General features: G+C 39.6%; 2 protein-coding genes across 4 annotated transcripts in view; both read left to right on the plus strand.

Moving 5' to 3' along the window:
• Positions 1 to 13,244, plus strand: part of HSDL2 (hydroxysteroid dehydrogenase like 2) — a 124,583-nt gene extending 111,339 nt beyond the window's left edge. The window contains exon 13 of one of the 2 annotated variants that reach the window (XM_079928034.1): positions 3,473 to 13,244. In XM_079928034.1, coding sequence (XP_079784160.1) covers positions 3,473 to 3,585 — 113 coding nt within the window. In that variant the 3' untranslated portion in view covers positions 3,586 to 13,244. The remainder of the gene's footprint in view (positions 1 to 3,472) is intronic. The other variant, XM_079928035.1, reaches the window with a different exon arrangement.
• A 766-nt stretch (positions 13,245 to 14,010) lies between these two features.
• Positions 14,011 to 18,359, plus strand: part of KIAA1958 — a 170,841-nt gene continuing 166,492 nt past the window's right edge. For both annotated transcript variants that reach the window (XM_079926293.1, XM_079926292.1), the window contains exon 1: positions 14,011 to 14,277. The gene's annotated coding sequence lies outside the window, so the exon portion shown is untranslated. The remainder of the gene's footprint in view (positions 14,278 to 18,359) is intronic.

The raw sequence follows: 18,359 nt of genomic DNA on the forward strand, positions 1-18,359 counted from the left end.
ATTTGTTGCTAGTATACATAAATACATTTGACTTTTGTGTAAATTTTATATCCTATGAATTAACCAGTGAAGCTATTTGGGCCTGGGATTTTTTTGTGGGAAAATTTTTAATTACCAATTTGACTTATTGTTCTATGTCAGTAGCTTTTTTTATTTTTTTACTTATTGATATATAATTCACATACCATATAATTCATCCATTTAAAGTAAACAATTGACTTTTTTTTAGCATATTCACAGATGTTCGCAACCATCACCACAGCTGATTTTAGAACATTTGCATCACCTCAAAAAGAGAAACCCAGTACCCATTAACTGTTAATCCCATATCCCCCATCTCCTGCCCCTAGCCGTAAGCAACCACTAATCTACTTCCTGTGTCTGTAGATTTCCCTATTCTGGACTTTCATATGAACAGAATCATATATATGGAATTTTTTTGTGTGACTGGCTTCTTTGCAGTGTGTTTCTTCTTTTAGCTTGTTTTCAGGTTTCATTCTGGATGTAGCGTGTATCAGTATTTAATTCTGTTCTTTAAAAATGGAGATGAAATTCACATAACATACAATTAACCATGTAAAGTGTACAGTTCAGTGGTGTTTAACTTACTGCATTCACAGTGCTATGCAACTACCACTTCTCTTTAGTTTCCAAACTTTTTCATCACCCCAGAAGAACACCGTATACCATTTAAGTAACATCCCATTCCAGCCTCCCCCCTCCCATGGGACCTGCTAATATGCTTTCTCTCTCTGGGGATTTGTCTATTCTGGATAGTTTATGTAAATGGAATCATTCAGTATGTGACCTTTTGTGTGTGGCTCTTGTCACTCAGCATAATGTTTTCAAGGTTCATCTAAGTTGTAGCATGTGTCAGTACTTCATTTCTTTCTATGACTGTCTGTTGAAAGATATTTTTTTGGCTGTTATAAACAATGCTGCTATAAACATTTGTGTCCAAGTTTCTGTGTAGATTTATGTTTTCATTTCTCTTTATTGCTGGGTCATATGGTAATTCTATGTTTAACTCTTTGAAGAACTGCGAAAATGTTTTCCATTGCACCTGAACATTTACATTCCTACCAGCAACGTATGAGGGTTTCTATTTATCTGTATCCTTGCCCTCACCAACACTTGTTTTTGTTTTTTGTTTTTTAACAATAGCAGTCCTAGTGAGTATGAGGTAATATCTCATTGTGGTTTTGATTTGCATTTCCCTAATGACAAATGCTGTTCAACTTTTTTTTCATGTGCTTATTGGTCATATGTGTATATTCCTTGAAGAAATGTCTATTCAGGTCCTTTTCCCATTGTAACTGGATTTTTTTATCTGTTTAATTTAATTTTTTTTTTTGAGTTTTAAGAATTCATTCTCCCTGTGTCAGATTACCTGTCAGTGTACTTTTTTCTGGAGCTCTTTGTCTTCTTATTACAATCCAAACAGATAACTCATGGGGAATTCCCTGATCGTCCAGTGGTTAGGACTCCGCGCTTCCAGTGCTGGGGCCCTGGGTTCAATCCCTGGTCAGGGATCCTGCAAGGTGTGTGGTATGGCCAAAAAAAAGAAAAGAAAAGAAAAGAAAAGAAAAAGAAATGGGTTCTAAACAGATAGCTCATTAAGTCTGCTACACAGCTGTGATCCTAGAAATTTCTGTAACTCTCTCCTGCATTGAATCTCCTGTTTCCTGTATCTCTTTCTTTTTCTTGGTTTACATCCTCATTTTGGTGGCACCCATCCTCCAGTAGCTTCATTAGAAAGGATACATAAGAGGCAATTTTCGTGAGTATCTAAAACTACCTGTATTATCCCAGCACATTGATTATTTGTCTGGGTAGAGATTTCTGTGTTGCAATTCATTTTCCCTCAGAAAATGAAGTCATTGCTCCATCTTCTAAGATTACCATGGAGGATTTGATACTATTCTTAATCTTTTGTATCCACCACTCCCCTTTCTGAAAGTTTTGGAATCAAAATGATCTCTTTCTCTGTAGTGTTCTGAAATTTCACAATGATACAAGGTTTTTTTCATTCATCTTCCTGAATACTTGATGGGCTCTTTGGGAATGTATCTTATATTATTTCTTTGATAGCTATCTCAGTTTTCTCAGTTCCCACTTTCTGAAGAAAACATTATATCTCTGATTTAATCATGTTATATTTAGGGCATTATTCTTTCCTTTAACAAAATATATATGTATATATAGTAAGGAAAACTTTATTTCAAAAGATTATTGTGGTGGGGGGGTGCTGGTTCATAGAGAGAGGCTTTTGTAATAGCGGGACGGGGAATTTTGCAATAGAGAGACTGCTGTGACCAGAAGATTGCAAGTGTCTCCTTTCTATTACATTCTAATATTGTGGATATGTCAAAATCTTAATTTCCAAGAGTTCACTCATGTTTTCTCAGCTTCTTTTTTCTTCTTACTGCCCCCTTCTTCCTCCTCACTCTACCCCATTCCATTCCCCTTCACCTGCTTCTCCCACTTCCTCTCTTTTCAATACCCATTTCCTGTGCTTCTCCTCCTCACCCCTTTTCTTCCAGCATCCTGTTGTTGACACATTGTCACAGCTTGTCTTATCAATGAGGACATGAATTACAGAATTTTTAATTTGTTCATTTATTTCGTTTCTGTTTCTTCTATGCCTGCAGTCTCTGTTTCCCCCAAATTGCTTTGATTTGTTTTTGGTTTTGGGGTGATTTTTTTTTTCCTGGTCTCCATTTGCTGCCCATTCATCTTTAACAAGCAAGGCTATGTAAAGCTGATTGGAAGCTGTGTATGCATGAGTGGGGCTGTGGACTGGTGGGTTTCACTGTAGAGTGAGAGAGCAAGGAGCCAGTTTTTTAGCTGAAGCCTAACAGTAAAAAGATTGGGAAATGAGAGTAGCAAATAAAAACAAAGTTCCCTCCTTTCATGGCACTCCTATTTATTATATGTTGTTATTAGCTACAATTCTGTTTTAATGCCCACCATTTTACATGCTGGCATTCCTGTGGTTAAAATACTGCTAAGATGTACTTCTGTGTCCATACACTATACTTTTAATGTCATTTCTTAAGAAAATTATATGCATTTATACCATTTGATTTTTTGACTCTAAACTTGAAATATTAAGAGTTTAATGAACTATAATAGATTGGAAAATAACTAAAATAGATAGTATTTGTTTACTACAGTTCATTTGAGGGCCATCTATTCTTTAGCGTACTGTACATGTCACCTCTTCCGCTTTTTGGTATAATCTTTTGTTGATTGTTGCTTTTATATTATCTCTCATATTACAAGATATTGTTAAAATCTAAATCTAGGAATTGGGATTCCCAAGATACTGATAAAAAGATGCTATAAAAGAAACTTCTGTGTTTCAGAGGTTTATAGAACTCAGAGATTCTTTTTATAAGCATGTTCTTGAAGCGGTACATCCCTAAGGGCACTAATGACTGATTTTTCCTCTCTCATTTTCTCTTTTTAGGGAAACTAAAACCAACAATAGCATTCATGTCAGGAAGATTGAAGATTAAAGGAAACATGGCCCTAGCAATCAAATTGGAGAAGCTAATGAATCAGATGAATGCCAGGCTGTGAAGAGAAAAAAAATGTTGACCGCTAAGCTCAAAAAGTAAAAGGGTTCAATAGTTAAAATTGAATGTTTGTTTTCATCCCTATTATAAGGATATACATGTTTGTTCTGGAAAAAATAGAATTTCTGTATCTATAAGACTTGAAATTGTAATTAAAACAGCTAGCCAACCAAACATAAGCATCATTAAGTAGAATTCTAAGATATTCTATTTTTCTTATTTTGTGAGTTTTGCCCTCTGAGTCCTGTATCTCATACACCATCATCTTCTGGGAAAAGTATTATTAGTAATCAATTGGGGTCAAGCAGCAACATTACTTTTTTCATATCTTTTTCCCACGTAAAATGAGACTAGTCTGTTTTAAACTTTTCAGTTTAGGATTGTATACTAATGATATTTTAGAGTTTTATAAACTTGTTTTAAAGAAAATCTTCTATATTACATTTTCATAGAAATCACATAATAAACTACTTAATAAATACTATTTGTGAAGACAAATTAAAGAAAAAGTATATTTTGTTAACTACCTTTCTAAGTGTAAGGTATTTTACCTATGGGAAAATATTATTGATGTAATTCAACTAACTGCAGTATATATATCCTATTTTAAAGTATGTAAAAATATCCTAAGATAATTCCTCCCCAGAAGTGTGCACTTGGTCACAGTGTTTTGAAATGAGAACATTAGAATAGATGGTTGTTATGGGCTGAATGGTATGCCCCCTTCATATGTTGAAGTCCTAACCCCAAGAATCTCAGAATTGATTGTATTTGGAGATAAGATCTTTAAAGAGGTGAGTAAAACCCAGGCTTTTAGGGTAGGGTGGGCCATAATCCAGTCTGACTGGTGTCCTTATAAGAGGAAATTTGGACACAAAAGAGAGTCCAAGGAGGCACACACAGAGGAATGACCATGTGAGGACCAGCAAGAAGGCAGTCATTTGCAAGCCAAGGAAAGAGGCCTCAGAAGAAACCAAACCTACTGACACCTTGATCTCAGACTAGTCTCTAGAAGTGTAAGAAATTTCTGTTGCTTTAGCCACTCAGTCTGTGGTATTTTGTTATTGTAGTCCTAGTAAACTAATGCAATAGTTTGTTTGTATTTCTGTTACGAACACAAGTTCCTATGCAGTACACACAGTGAGGCCAAACTGAAACATTGGAGTTTGTAGCAGAGAAAGGTTTATTACAGGGCCAAGCAAGGAGAATGGGTGGATTGTGCTCAAAAAACCCAAACTCCCCAATGGTTTTCAGGGAGAAGTTTTTATAGGCAGAATTTGGGGTGAGCGCTGTGTGACTGTCTCCTGATTGGTTGGTGGTGAGGTAACAGAGAGGTGTTTCAGAAATCTTGTGCTCAGCCTGAAGTTACCATCCTCCACCTGGGTGGGGGCGTTAGTTCTTACAGAAGAATGCAAAGATATTGTTATATATATTTCTTGAGGAGGAACCAGGACCCTGCCCCAAGGCTGCACTATTGTTTCTTGACTGCTCCTCCCCTGTTTCTGCATTCCCTCCCTTCCCTGATTAGCAACTGTTTGAATCTGCCCTTTGTAACTCAGTGAAGGTCAAGGAGGCTGAATGAAGCCTATTTCCTACAAACAAGAAATAGGGGATACAGAAAGGCTTTGTACCTAGGATGGCCCCACAGGGTCCTTCTCTGTTTCATTTCTTTTTTTAAAAAAGTTAAACTTATTTTTTTTAAGCTCCTATCTTTCCTTTTAATCAGTTAAAAATACTTGTTCAGTGTAATTCTTTCACTTCTCACCTTCCACTCACTTTAATATTATTGTGCTGTTAAGCAACTTAGCTAATTCTGACATTTTGTAGAATCATAACATTAGGAGCACTTAATCTGTATTTTACAAATCAGGAAACAGAGGATCAGAGATAGGAAAGGACTAGCCCAAGGTCAAAATTAACAAGCCCTTTCCAACAACCTCCCAGTACATTGGCCTTGGATAGAACTTGAAGACCCCACTTCCCCCTCCTTGAAGCCCAGATAGATTGACTTTGATATGGCAGGCTCACAACTCCCTTGGCATCTCCTGTTCATTTCCAGCCACATTAGGATCCCTGTCAGATGTTGCCAGCAGACTCCTTTTCTACTGAAATTTTCTAAAGACTTTTCTTCTTTCTCTGCATTTTCCACATGGCTTCAAAGCTTTGGGAAAATAAAAACTAGAAAATATTGTGAGGCAGGAATTCTGGAGTTTGGTTACTAAAACATGAACTTGCTAATTAAAAGGCCTTAGGATATCAGAAGAAAATCTTTCCACAGGGCCCTGGTTTTCATATCAGTAATTGAGGGAGTTGGATGAGGTCCTCTGCAGCCTGTTTTCGCTTATTATCACTAAGAAGTAGTGAGCAGTCTGTACTATTTTATCAGAAATAAAGGTACCACAGCTACATTGCTAAAGCTTTCTCTCTTGCCACATCCCCCAGCTGCCTTAATGAATTCATGTGTTCCCTTCTCTTGGATCTTGCCCATTGACTGCACTGAGGTTGTAGAGTCTCCCAGAAGTTTTGAATGGCCATTTTGTGTGTGGTTCAGTATCCATTTGACCCCTGTTTCTGAAATAGAATGGTATGGAGGGAAACCATGCCATTTGGCTTTTTAGTGTTTGATGAAGTTATTCAGACATTTTAAAGATGGTTTGTTGCTAGTAATCCTATATTTTAACAAATCCTCTTAAATAGTGCCTTTTTTTTCTTTTTTCTTTTTTTGGCTGTGCCACACGGCTTGTGGGATCTTAGTTCCCTGAGCAGGGATCGAACCTGGCCCCAACAGTGAATGTGCCAAGTCCTAACCACTGGACCACCAGGGAATTCCCTTAAATAGTGCCTCTTAAATAATCCTCTTAAGTAGAAGAAAAGAAGTCTTTTTCCTCTACCTATCTTTTTCCTCTACCTATCTTAAGTTTTCCTGTAAATTAGACTAACAAAAGATAGATTAGCAAGAGAAAAACAAATAGAAGTATTAACATATGCATTGCACATAAACATGGAAGCATTCAGACATGAGTAACTCAAAGATGTGGTTAGAACTTCAGCTTATACAACAATGAACAATAAATTTTTTTGTGAAGGAACAAGACAAAGAGGACTTTCAGTTTCTAGGATAGGAAACTGTAGGAAGGAAAATATACGTACAGTAAGAGTGAGTTTTGTAAGAAACTGCCAAATAGAAAAAAAACTGTCAAAAAAAAAAAAAGCTGCCAAATAGTCTTCCAAAGTGGCTGTACCATTTTGCATTCCCACCAGCAGCATGTTCCTGTTGCTCCACATCCTTGTCAGCACTTGGTATTGCCAGGTTTTTGGATTTTAGACATTCTAACAGGTGTGTGGTAGTATCTCATTGTTGCTTTAATTTGCCATTCCCTCGTGACATATGATGTTGAACATCTTTTCATATGCTTACTTTCCTCTATATCTTCTTTGGTGAGATGTCTGTTGAGGTCTTTGGCCCATTTTTAAATCAGGTTGTTTTCTTATTGTTGCATTTTAAGAGTTCTTTGTATATTTTGGATAACAATCCTTTGTCAGATGTGTCTTTCGTAAATATTTTTTCCCAATCTGTGACTTGCTTTCTCATTCTCTTGACATTGTCTTTTGCGGAGCAGAAGTTTTTCATTTTAATGAAGCCCTGCTTATCAGTCATTTCTTTCATGGATCATGCCTTTGGAGTTGTATCTAAAAAGTCATTGCCATACCCAAGGTCATCTAGGTTTTCTCCTATGATATTTTCTAGGGAGTTTTAGTTTTGCATTTGACATTTAGATCTGTAATCCATTTTGAGTAATTTTTGTGAAAGGTGTAAAGCCTTTGTTTATTTATTATTTTGCATGTGTATATACAGTTGTTCCAGCACCATTTGTTGAAAAGACTATCTTTGCTCCTTTGTCAAAGGTCAGTTGACTATATTCATGTGGGTATATTTCTAGGCTCTCTATTCTCCTACATTGATCTATTTATCCTTTCACTAATACCACGCTATGTGGTTACTTTAGCTTTATAGTAAGTCTTGAAGTCAGGTAATGTCAATCTTAACTTTGATCTTCAATATTGAGTTGGCTATTCTGGTTCTTTCGCCTCTCCATATAACTTTAGAATAAGTTTTTTCATATTCACAAAATAACTTGCTGGGATTTTGATTGGCTTTGAGTTGAATCTATATATCAACTTGGGATAAACTGATGTTTTGACAGTATTGAGTCTTCCTATCCATGAACATGAAATATCTCTTCATTTATTGTTATTCTTTGATATCTTTCATCACAGTTTGGTAGGTCTTCTTATATAGATCTTGCACATAGTTTGTTAGATTTGTATCTGAATATTTAAATTTTTTGAGTGCTAATATAAATGATAATGTGTTTTACATTTCAAATTTCACTTCATTACTGGTACATAGGAATGTGATTGACTTTTGTATATTAACTTTGTATTTTACAACCTTGCTATAATAATTTATTAGTTCCCAGAAGTTTCTTTGGTAATTTTTATAGCTTTTCTATATAGACAATTATGTCATCTGTGAACAGAGAGTTTTATTTCTTCCTTCCCAACTTGTATACCTTTTATTTCCTTTTAAGTTATTGCATTAGCTAGCACTTCCAGTATGATGTTGAAAAGCAGTAGTGAGAGGGGACATCCTTGCCTTATTCATGATCTTAATGGGAAAGCTTCTAGTTTCTCACCATTAAGTGTGATGTTAGTTGTAGGTTTTTTGTAGATATTCTTTATCAAATTGAGGAAGTTCCCCTCTATTCCTAGCTTACTGAAATATTTTATTATGAATGGGTGTTGGACTTTGTCAAATGCTTTTTCTGCATCTATTTGTATAATCATGTGATTTTTCTCTTTCAGCCTGTTGATGTGGTAGATTACGTTAATGGACTTTTGAAAGTTGAACCATCATTGCAAACCTAGGATAAATCCCACTTGGTTGTTTTTATGGCCTATATGTTCTTATGCCCACAAATTTCATATATTGAAATCCTAACCCCCCAAGGAGCCTTTGGGAGGTGATTAGATCATGAGGGTGGGGCCCTTATGACTGGGATTAATGCCCTTATAAAAGAGACCTCAGAGAGAGTTAGCTGGTCCCTTTCACCAAGCGAGGACATGGCAGAAAGGTGCCACTGGTGAATCAGAGCTCAGGCCCTCACCATACACCAGATCTGCCTGTGCCTTGGTCTTGGACTTCCCAGCCTCCAGAACTGTGCAAAATAACTTTCTGTTGTTTTTAAACCACCTAGTCTCTTTTTGTTATAGCAGGCTGAACAGGCTAAGAAAACTGTGCTATGTAAGTCTTTTTATATGTTGTTGGATTCAATTTGCTAATATTGTGTTGAGGATTTTTGCATCTAAGTTCATGAGAGATGTTGGTCTGTAGTTTTCTTGAAATGTCTTTCTTTGGTTTTGGTACTAGGGTAATGCTGGTTTCACAGGATGAATTAGGAATATTTTCTGTTTCTGTCTTCTGAAGGGGACTGTAGAGAACTGGTATAATTTTCTTCCTTAAATGTTTGTTAGAATTCATCAGTGAACCCATCTTGACCTGGTGCTTTCTGTTTTGGGAAGTTATTAATTACCATTTGCTTTATTCCATCTGTTCTGTATATCTTTGTTCTTCTTTTCTGGTCTTCTATTTCTTTCTGTCTTCCTTGAAAGAATCTCACAAAATATTTCCATTTCCCATTCCCATCCTTTGTACTACTTTGTCATACATTTTATTTCCACATATGTTTTAAACTCTACAGTATATTGTTTAATATTTTTGATAACAGTGAATTATCCTTTTAAGGATTAAAAAAATGAGAAAAAAGTCTTTAAATTTACCTATATGTTTACTCTTTGCACTGTCAACCTATCCATCACCAACTATCCAAACACATGAACATATCCAAGTTTCCTTCTGCCCCTTTGTAGCCATTTATGCCCATCCTTGATCCCATTTCCAGCAAGTACTGATCTGCTTTCTATAACTATAGATTAGTTTACATTTTCCTGGAATTTACATTAATGGAGCCATACAGTATGTATTTTCTGTTTGGCTTCTTTCAATCTGCGTAATTACTTTGAAATTTGTTCTTATCATTACATATATCAATAGTTCATTCCTTTTTATTACTGCTGAGCAGTTTGCCATTATATGAATACACCACAGTTTGTTTATCCATTCACCTGTTGATAGACATTGGGGTAGTTTCCAGCTTTTGGCTATTACAAATAAAGCTTCTGTGAACATTCATGTACCAAGTCCCTGTATTCTCTTGGGTATGAAATGACTGGATCATATGGTGTGCATATATTTAACTTTTTAAGAAATTGCCAAACTTTTTTCCAAAGTGGTTATACTATTTTACATTTCACTAACAATGTATAGGATTTCATTTCTTCACATTTTCATCAACACCTGATATGTAGAGCCTTTTAAATTTTAGCCATTCTAATAAGTATGTAGTAGTATCTAATTGTATTTTAACTTCCATATCCTTGATGAGGATGAGCATCTTTACATGTGCTTATTTGACATGCGTATATTGTCTTGATGAAGTGTCTGCTCAAATCTTTGCCCACATTTATTCCATTGTTTGTTTTATTATTGAATTTTGGGAGCTCTTTATATATTCAGGATACAAGTAATTTTTCAGATATTTGCAAATATTTTCTCCCTTTCAATAGATTGTCTTTTTATTCTCTTACCAGTGATACAGGAATAACAAATTTTTTTTAAATAGATGAGGTTTGGGCTTCCCTGGTAGTGCAGTGTCTAAGAATCTGCCTGCCATTGCAGGGGACACAGGTTCGAGCCCTGGTCTGAGAAAATCCCACATGCCGTGGAGCAACTAAGCCCATGTGCCACAACTACTGAGCCTGCGCTCTAGAGCCTGTGAGCCACAACTACTGAGCCCACATGCCACAGCTACTGAAGCCTGCACACTTAGAGCCCATGCTCTACAACAAGAGAAGCCACTGCAGTGAGAAGCCCGCGCACTGCAACGAAGAGTAGCCCCCATTCGCCGCAACTAGAGAAAGCCCACGCACAGCAACAAAGATACAACACAGCCAAAAATAAAATTTTTAAAAAATAGATGAGGTTCAACTTATCAATCTTTTTCTTTACTGGATCATGCTTTCGGTATAATTCAGAAATCTTTGCCTAACTGAAAACTTATGGAAGTTTTACAGTTTTAAGTTTTGCATTTAGGTGTATTTAGCATTTCAAGTTAATTTTTGTACATGTGCAATGTGTGGATCAAATTTCATATTTCTGACTAGGGAAATCCAATTGTTCCAGCATCATTTGTTGAAAAACAGCAGAATAAAATAAAAATAGAACTTCAGAAATTAAAAAATATAATACATTAAAAAACTTTTCCATAATACAAGTTGAGGTTTCCATTACTGTAAGGTTAATGAAAAATATTGTTTAGTCACGAAAAGCACAAAAGCAATGTTAGTGCAACTTAAAAGTGTACACAATTGACCATATATTTATCTGAGAAAGTACCAAATGATTATAAGGCAGTCACATCCTAGCCAGTCTCTACTACTATAAGTCTAAGAACTTTAATTCTATTTAATTCTTTCCAGCACAGTAAAACAGCCAAAAACTTCTGCTTAGATTTTTTTTTTTTTTTCCTGTTAACAACTGCTTTCTGCTTGATTTCCTGGCTTCTTGCCCCTTGCATGAACAGGCTAGGAATCAGCAAATGCTTTGAGGGAAAATATGTAGAATGACTGACTCCTTTTACTGTGATTGCCTTTCTTCTGGGATCTTAGCATCTCAAGCCCTAGTTACCCTGATAGACTTGACCTCCAAAATTTGTATCTCCAGCCCAATCAGACTATTGAAAGCTCTAGGATGCCTCTCTCAGATTTCTATACTCCTAGACACAGATCAACAATGCCATAAGGAGGAAACATGGCTTAGGATGGAGGATTCACTTCATCATGTCTCCCTTCTTGCTGGGCTCTTGGGAATCTCAAGCCTTGGCTGCCTGGATTGCTGTATAACAGGTTTAAACAGGCTTTTATTTTTTTTTAATGCAGCTTTTTATAGCTTTTAGTGGGAGAGTTAGTTTGTTCAACAAGGTACCTCATCATAGCTGGAAGCCTGCATCATTTAAAAAACTCATCAAGGTGGAAATATCCTTTAAACAAATGGGACTGCATTTAAATAGTTAATTGTGGTAAAAAACAAATAATACAAAATTTATCCCTTTGACCATTTTCAAGTGTACAGGTCAGTGGTTTATCCTCACATTGTTGTGTATCAGATCTCTAGAACTTTTTCATCTTGCAAAACTAAAACTCTATACTCATGGAACAACAACTCTCCATAATCCCCTCATTCCCTGGCAACCACCATAATACCCTGTTTCCATGATTGTGGCAACTCTAGGTACCTTATATAAGTGATTTTGACAACTCTAGGTACCTTATATACAGTATTTGTTGTTTTGCGGCTGGTTTATTTCACTTAGTGTAATGTCCTCAAGGTTCATCTATGTTGTAGCATGTGACAGGGTTGCTTTTTTAAGGCTGAATAATACTCTGTATGTATATGCCACATTTTGTTTATCCACTCATCCATCCTTGGACATTTTGGTTGCTTCCATCTCTGGGCTATTGTGAATAATGGTGCAGTGAACATGGGTTGCAAATGCCTCTTTAAGTTCTTGCTTCAAATTCTTTTGGATATATATACCTAGAGGTGGGATTTCTGGATCACATAGTAATTCCATTTTTAGTTTTTTGAGGACCCTCCATAGTGTTTTCCATAGTGGCAGCACCATTTTATATTTCTCCCAGCAATGCACAGGATTTCAATTTTCCCACAGGATTATGTACTTGAAACATGTGGCGATTAACTGTTTTTTCTTTTTTCTAATAAATTTATTTTATTTATTTATTTTTGGCTGCATTGTGTCTTTGTTGCTGCACGTGGGCTTTCTCTAGTTGTGGCAAGCAGGGGTACTCTTCGTAGCGGTGTGCGGGCTTCTCATTGCAGTGGCTTCTCTTGCGGAGCACAGGCTGTAGGCGTGCAGGCTTTAGTAGTTGTGGCATGTGGGCTCAGTAGTTGTGGCACATAGGCTCTACAGCGCAGGCTCAGTAGTTGTGGTGGATGGGCTTAGTTGCTCTGTGGCATGTGGGATCTTCCTGGCCCAGGGATTGAACTGGTGTCCCCTGCATTGGCAGGCAGATTCTTAACCACTGCACCACCAGGAAAGTCCCTGGTTTTTTTTCTTTTTTTTGGACACATTATTTATCAAAAATGTTTAAAGATTTTTAAATTCAGCCAGGAGGAGTGTTGATAGACACAGGTGTTAGGAATCCTTTCTCCTTTGTTCAGAAGTTAGTCTCTTTTTCTGCTCAGTCATACTCTTTTCTCCCCTCACTTACCCCAGGGTAGGAGGGAATGAGGTTTCCCTGTCACAGCTGGGGTGAGGCCAAGATGTCAGCACTACATATGGCTAATCAGATATGCTTTAAATGATAGTTATTGCCATTATTATTATTTTGGAGATGCTTAGGGCTGTAAGTAGAAAGGAGCACAGAGACAGACTGCCTGGGACGAATCTGGGTTCCTCCTACTATGTGATCTTGGGCAGCTTTCTTACTGTCTCTGTGCCTCAGTTTCCTCATGTGCAAAACAGCAATGCTAACAAGACCCATTTCATAGAGTTCTTAGGATTAAGCAAATTAATATTCGCTAAGCACTTAGTGTAAGTACCATGAAAGTGTTTGGTGGATAAGATAAAGGTGGAGGGCGCCTGGTCCAGCCTTACCTCCCTTGTGCCGAGCTGTGCAGGTGGTCTTATTATATGCTTCCCGGTCTTAGTGTGTTTTAGGTGTTATTCAGCAGACCGGCTCCCTCCACGGGATGGGTGCGTGTGGTTGTAGCTGTATTAGAAACTTCCACCGGGTAGCGGTGACTGTGGGTTGTACGTCTGTCGATCGGAGGTGTTCTTGCACATGCCTGGATGTAGAAGTGACTCCACTCAGAGCGTTAAAACAGGTATCACACGCCTGGCAAACCCAGGGTCTTGCAAGGAGGTCTGATCCTGGCGTTTAGGTGGAGCTGTACGGAGCTGCGAAGGGCAGCGGGGGCCGCGGGCCTGGGGCGTGTGGCAGGAGGGGGGGTGCTGCCCAGTTGAGAACGCTGAGGGGATCGTGGCTCCCACGCCTGTCGGGCTGCGGAGACCGAGCTCGTGGTCGCGTGTCTGTAGCAGGAGGGTCGGTCCACACCTTCTCCGGACAGCCTCCGCCGCTAGCTCGGTGCGCGTCGTGGGAGGGCCGTTACACACTTCCTGTGGGTCTCCCGGACCACAGCGCGTTTCCGGTGCCGGCTGGAGGCCGGGGTCCGAGCCCCCGCCCCGCTCGCCGGCCCCGCCCCCGCCCGCGCCCCGCCCCCCGCCTGCCCGCCGCGTTCGGAGTCGGGCGCGCGGAGCTCGGGGCGCACGGAGCGGCGCGCGCCGGTCGGCGGAGCCAGGCTGGCGCCCCCGCCCCCAGCCCCTCGGTCCGTCGCCCGTCCGGCGCCTTCCCGTTCTACTTGCCTTCGCTCCCCGGCCCTGTGGCCGCGCTCCCTCCCTTCCCTCCGTCCCGCCCCCTCCAGCCCCTGCTGCCCGGCTCATACAGGCCCCCTCGCTGCCCGCGTTCCTATGGACAGACGCACAGACACCTGCAGGTGGGTGAGAGCCCGCGCGCGGGGCGGGGACGAGCGCGCCGACGCTGCGCCCGGGACCGGGAGCCCCTTTGTGTGGGGGGCGGTCTCACTGGCGTCCGCGCCGCTTCCCCCCCGCCGGCGGCCTAGCAGTGACCCGGCTGAACCCTCCTTTTGTTCCTCTGGGCTTGTGGGGGGGGTGGCGCGAGAAGGCCGAGAGTCAGGGCTGAGAGCCGGGCGGCCGGACGTCGCCGGCGACGGCCTCGGGGGCGTGAGGGGGTAGAAACCCCCGGCGGCCGAGCGAGCGGCGGCCGCGGCTCTGGGTTGTCTCTCTGGGGCCGGCCCGCCGCCCAGCGTCTCCTGTCGCCGCCGCGGCCGCGGGCGCGCTGCGTGGGTCTGGCTCGCCCGCTCCCTCTCTGGGGTTTGTTGGAGGTGGGAAGGAGGGCGGGAAAGGGGAAAGAAAAGATCTGCTCTCTCAGTTTTCAAGTCTTGAGGAGGTTATGGAGAGAGAGGGAGAGAGGTGTTTCGGTGCTTTGCCAGACTTGTTTCCCTCCCGCGAGGCACGCCAAGGTGCGTTTGGGGCGTGTGTGAAGGAACGTGCATCGCTTGCGTCCCTTATTTATTGTTTCTGACGGAGAAGGGCTTTCTCCGAAGGGCTCTTCCGCCCCCCAGCCCGTCTGAGGCTGCGCACAGTGATTTGTGTTTGTTATCAAATACATCGAGAAATAGATTTCCCTCGGTAGGAGAAGGTTGGGCTGACCAAAATCAGTGTTTTTTAGTATTCTGATGGCTTTCTTTCTTTCTCTTTCTTTCTTTCTTTCTTTCTTTCTTCTTTCTTTCTTTCTGATAAGGACTTAAAGGCAAGAAATAAAAGATGAATATGGTTGTGATGGTTACATATATGTATAACTTTTGGAGGTAAAGTTTTGTTATTTCCCAGACTCCTTAGGTTTAACATGACAGAATCTTCTACCTATTAAATAAACAGTTAACAAGTAAGTCACTTCCACAGTGGAGGTTAGACTGGAGTGCGATAAACAATTATCTAACTTTCTGTCCAGGCTAAAACCTTTATTTTTGCTGGTTTAAGATATGAGATCTTTCACGACATATGGGGAGAACATGAACGTTAGAACTGATCATCTCTCCCTGTGATTGTGCTTTTCCTATTTTATTATATGTATTTATGTATTCTCTGTTTATAACCCAACGACTGTGTTGTATATGGTGGATATAACTTTTGAAAAGCACTGTAAGTGATATTTCTGATTTGTATTATTTATATGTTTTTTATGAACAGTTGCTATGTATTTGTAGATACTCAGATAATAAATGAAGTTGCATAAGCACCCAGAAAATTAATTTTCCAGATTCAGTTTTTTTTAATGGGTTTTTTTTTTTTTTTTTTTTTGGCTGCATTGGGTCTTCGTTGCACGGGCTTTCCCTACTTGCGGGGGGGGCTACTCTTCGTTGTGGTGGGCGAGCTTCTCATTGCAGTGGCTTCTCGTTGCGGAGCTTGGGCTCTAGGCGCGTGGGCTTCAGTAGTTGTGGCACGCGGGCTCTAGAGCACAGGCTCAGTAGTTGTGGGGCACGGGCTTAGTTGCTCTGTGGCATGTGGGATCTTCCCAGACCAGGGCTTGAACCCGTGTCCCCTGCATTGGCAGGCGGATTCTTAACCACTGCACCACCAGGGAAGCCCTTCCAGATTCAGAGTTTAATGCAGGTGTGGATTTATATCTTTGCATTCACCTCTATCTACTGCTCATTTCTGGAGACTTTTTTTTTTTTTGCTTATTGTTTGAGAATCCATATTGACAAACTTAAATCTGATGGTTACCAAGGAGATCAAAAAAGAAAACACAGTTTTGGGGACACGCAGTTATATGTACAGCTATATGTAGGAAATGTAGTCTTTGTTAAAAAATAAAAGTATTATCATCCAAACATGAAGGAAAATTATTATGGTGGAAAAAATATTTGCTATTTAAATTTTTGTCAAGTAACATGTAGAAATTTGTCAGAAAACAATATACAATTTAATATAGTGTTAACTAGGCAAACTGATTTTTGTCATTATAAAGAGGAGACAGTTTAGTATGCCTAAAATAGTGGTCTTTTTCTAGGAGAAAAATGTATCCTAGATTCTTGTCCTAGTTTTACATTAACACATTAATATTATTTCATGCCTTATTTTGTAAATGCCTGGAGTGTACATTTTTGTACACTTTACTTAAAACTTAGAAGAGGGTACATCTAACAAAGGTCATGCTAGCCTCTTTGATTAGTTCCTGTTTTGACTTCTGTTCTAGATTAGATAAATGAATTTAAACTCTGCACAGAGCTCAGTGTCAGGTGCTGGTAGGCCCTTGAGCAAGATACCTCTTCCTTTTCTAATAATGATGGCCCAAAGAGGCTAAGTGTTGAAATTTGTTCAGACTTTACCATGAATGGTGGTATAGAGTTCTAAAACACTTCCAGAGTTTCAGCTCTTTAGATACAGACTCTTCATCAGCTCTTCCCAGTATTAAAAAAGATAAGCTAACAAATTGAATTGCATGTTTATGTATTTGTTTACATGGCTGTCAGTTGTAGCATTAAGGTTTAATGGAGTCACTGTGTAAACTAAACATTAAGAGTGTGGTCTGCATTGAGAATTGCTTGACAGAGTTGTAGCTGTGTCTAACAGTTTTCTGGGATTGGCATGGTGTGTTTACTTAGGCTGGCTAAAAGACAACACCTGGTTTTTTTGTTTTGTTGTTTGACTGTGATATGTAGATATTAATTGTTTTGTTTTGTGCTTTGTTTTTCTATAATTAACGGTACTATTTTAGTTAATCAGAAGCATTCCAGAGACTCTTTCATATTTTCATCTGATTTTTCGTCTGGTATGTTGGTGTTTAGGAAGGCATGTAAATTATTTTTCACATCTCATCGTTGAAATTTTTTTCTGCTGCTTTTGATACTATGACAAATGCTTCCAGAAATTTTGAATTTGCGTAAAGTTGGGTTTTAAATGTATCAGTAGCTGAGCAGTGGAATCTGATATTTACCAGTTTTTTTTTTTTTAACAACACTAAGCTCTCCACGGTTAAATTTGATAGGCTTTAAAATCCATAGACTTTTCTAGTCTTTTCCTCTTTGTTAGTTATTAGTGTGGTACCATTAAAAGACACTTAAAATGGGGCTTCCCTGGTGGCGCAGTGGTTGGGGGTCCGCCTGCCGATGCAGGGGACACGGGTTCGTGCCCCGGTCCGGGAAGATCCCACATGCCGCAGAGCGGCTGGGCCCGTGAGCCATGGCCGCTGAGCCTGCGCGTCCGGAGCCTGTGCTCCGCGGCGGGAGAGGCCACAGCAGTGAGAGGCCTGCGTACCGCAAAAAAAAAAGACACTTAAAATGTTCACTTTATGTTACCTGGAACCCTCAAACGACTAGTATTATCATTAGTAATAACCAGGGGGAAAGCTGAAAAGTTAACAATTTTATTCTTTATAAAAGATCTGGGACTTTCAAGTTCTTTTTCCTAAAGTTTTTTGTAGCTTAGGAAAGTAGGCCTGACTGTGAGAGGTGCGGACAGTGACCTCTCGTTCCAGCCTTTATTGTCCTGCGTTGTTTAAGAGCAGTACATACCCTTGCTGCTTGCCGAAAATGCAGAATTCATTCTTGGACTAATATTCTGCTACCAGATGTATGAGGCTGGCTAAAGAAGCTTTTTCTCTTAAATACTGTCAAAAATAGAGAAGCTGAAGATTGGAGAGAAGCCATTTATTTTGAACAGTTTACTTTTTGACAGTTTGTGTTTGTAAAGAAACCTGCTCATAATATTTAGTGAAGAGACCTACATAGTCGCCTGAAGAAACCCCACAGGTTTCTTTTTTGCCTTGAAGAAAGTTTCCATAGAGCTTAACTCTTCCATGGTACTTCTTGACTTTGCTTCTGATTAGTTGATTTATGGACTTTATTTACCAGCATGATTGGAGAATTCTTTTGCTATACTGAAATTGCACTCTGCCTGTGCTCTCCTCTGTTTCCTAGGTAACAAATGCACTGCACAGATTCCATAATGAGGACTGTGGTTGGCTAGTTACAGTGTAAATTCTGTTGTTTGG

This window comes from Stenella coeruleoalba (genome assembly GCF_951394435.1).
Source record: "Stenella coeruleoalba genome assembly, chromosome: 7".
Lineage (NCBI taxonomy): Eukaryota > Metazoa > Chordata > Mammalia > Artiodactyla > Delphinidae > Stenella > Stenella coeruleoalba.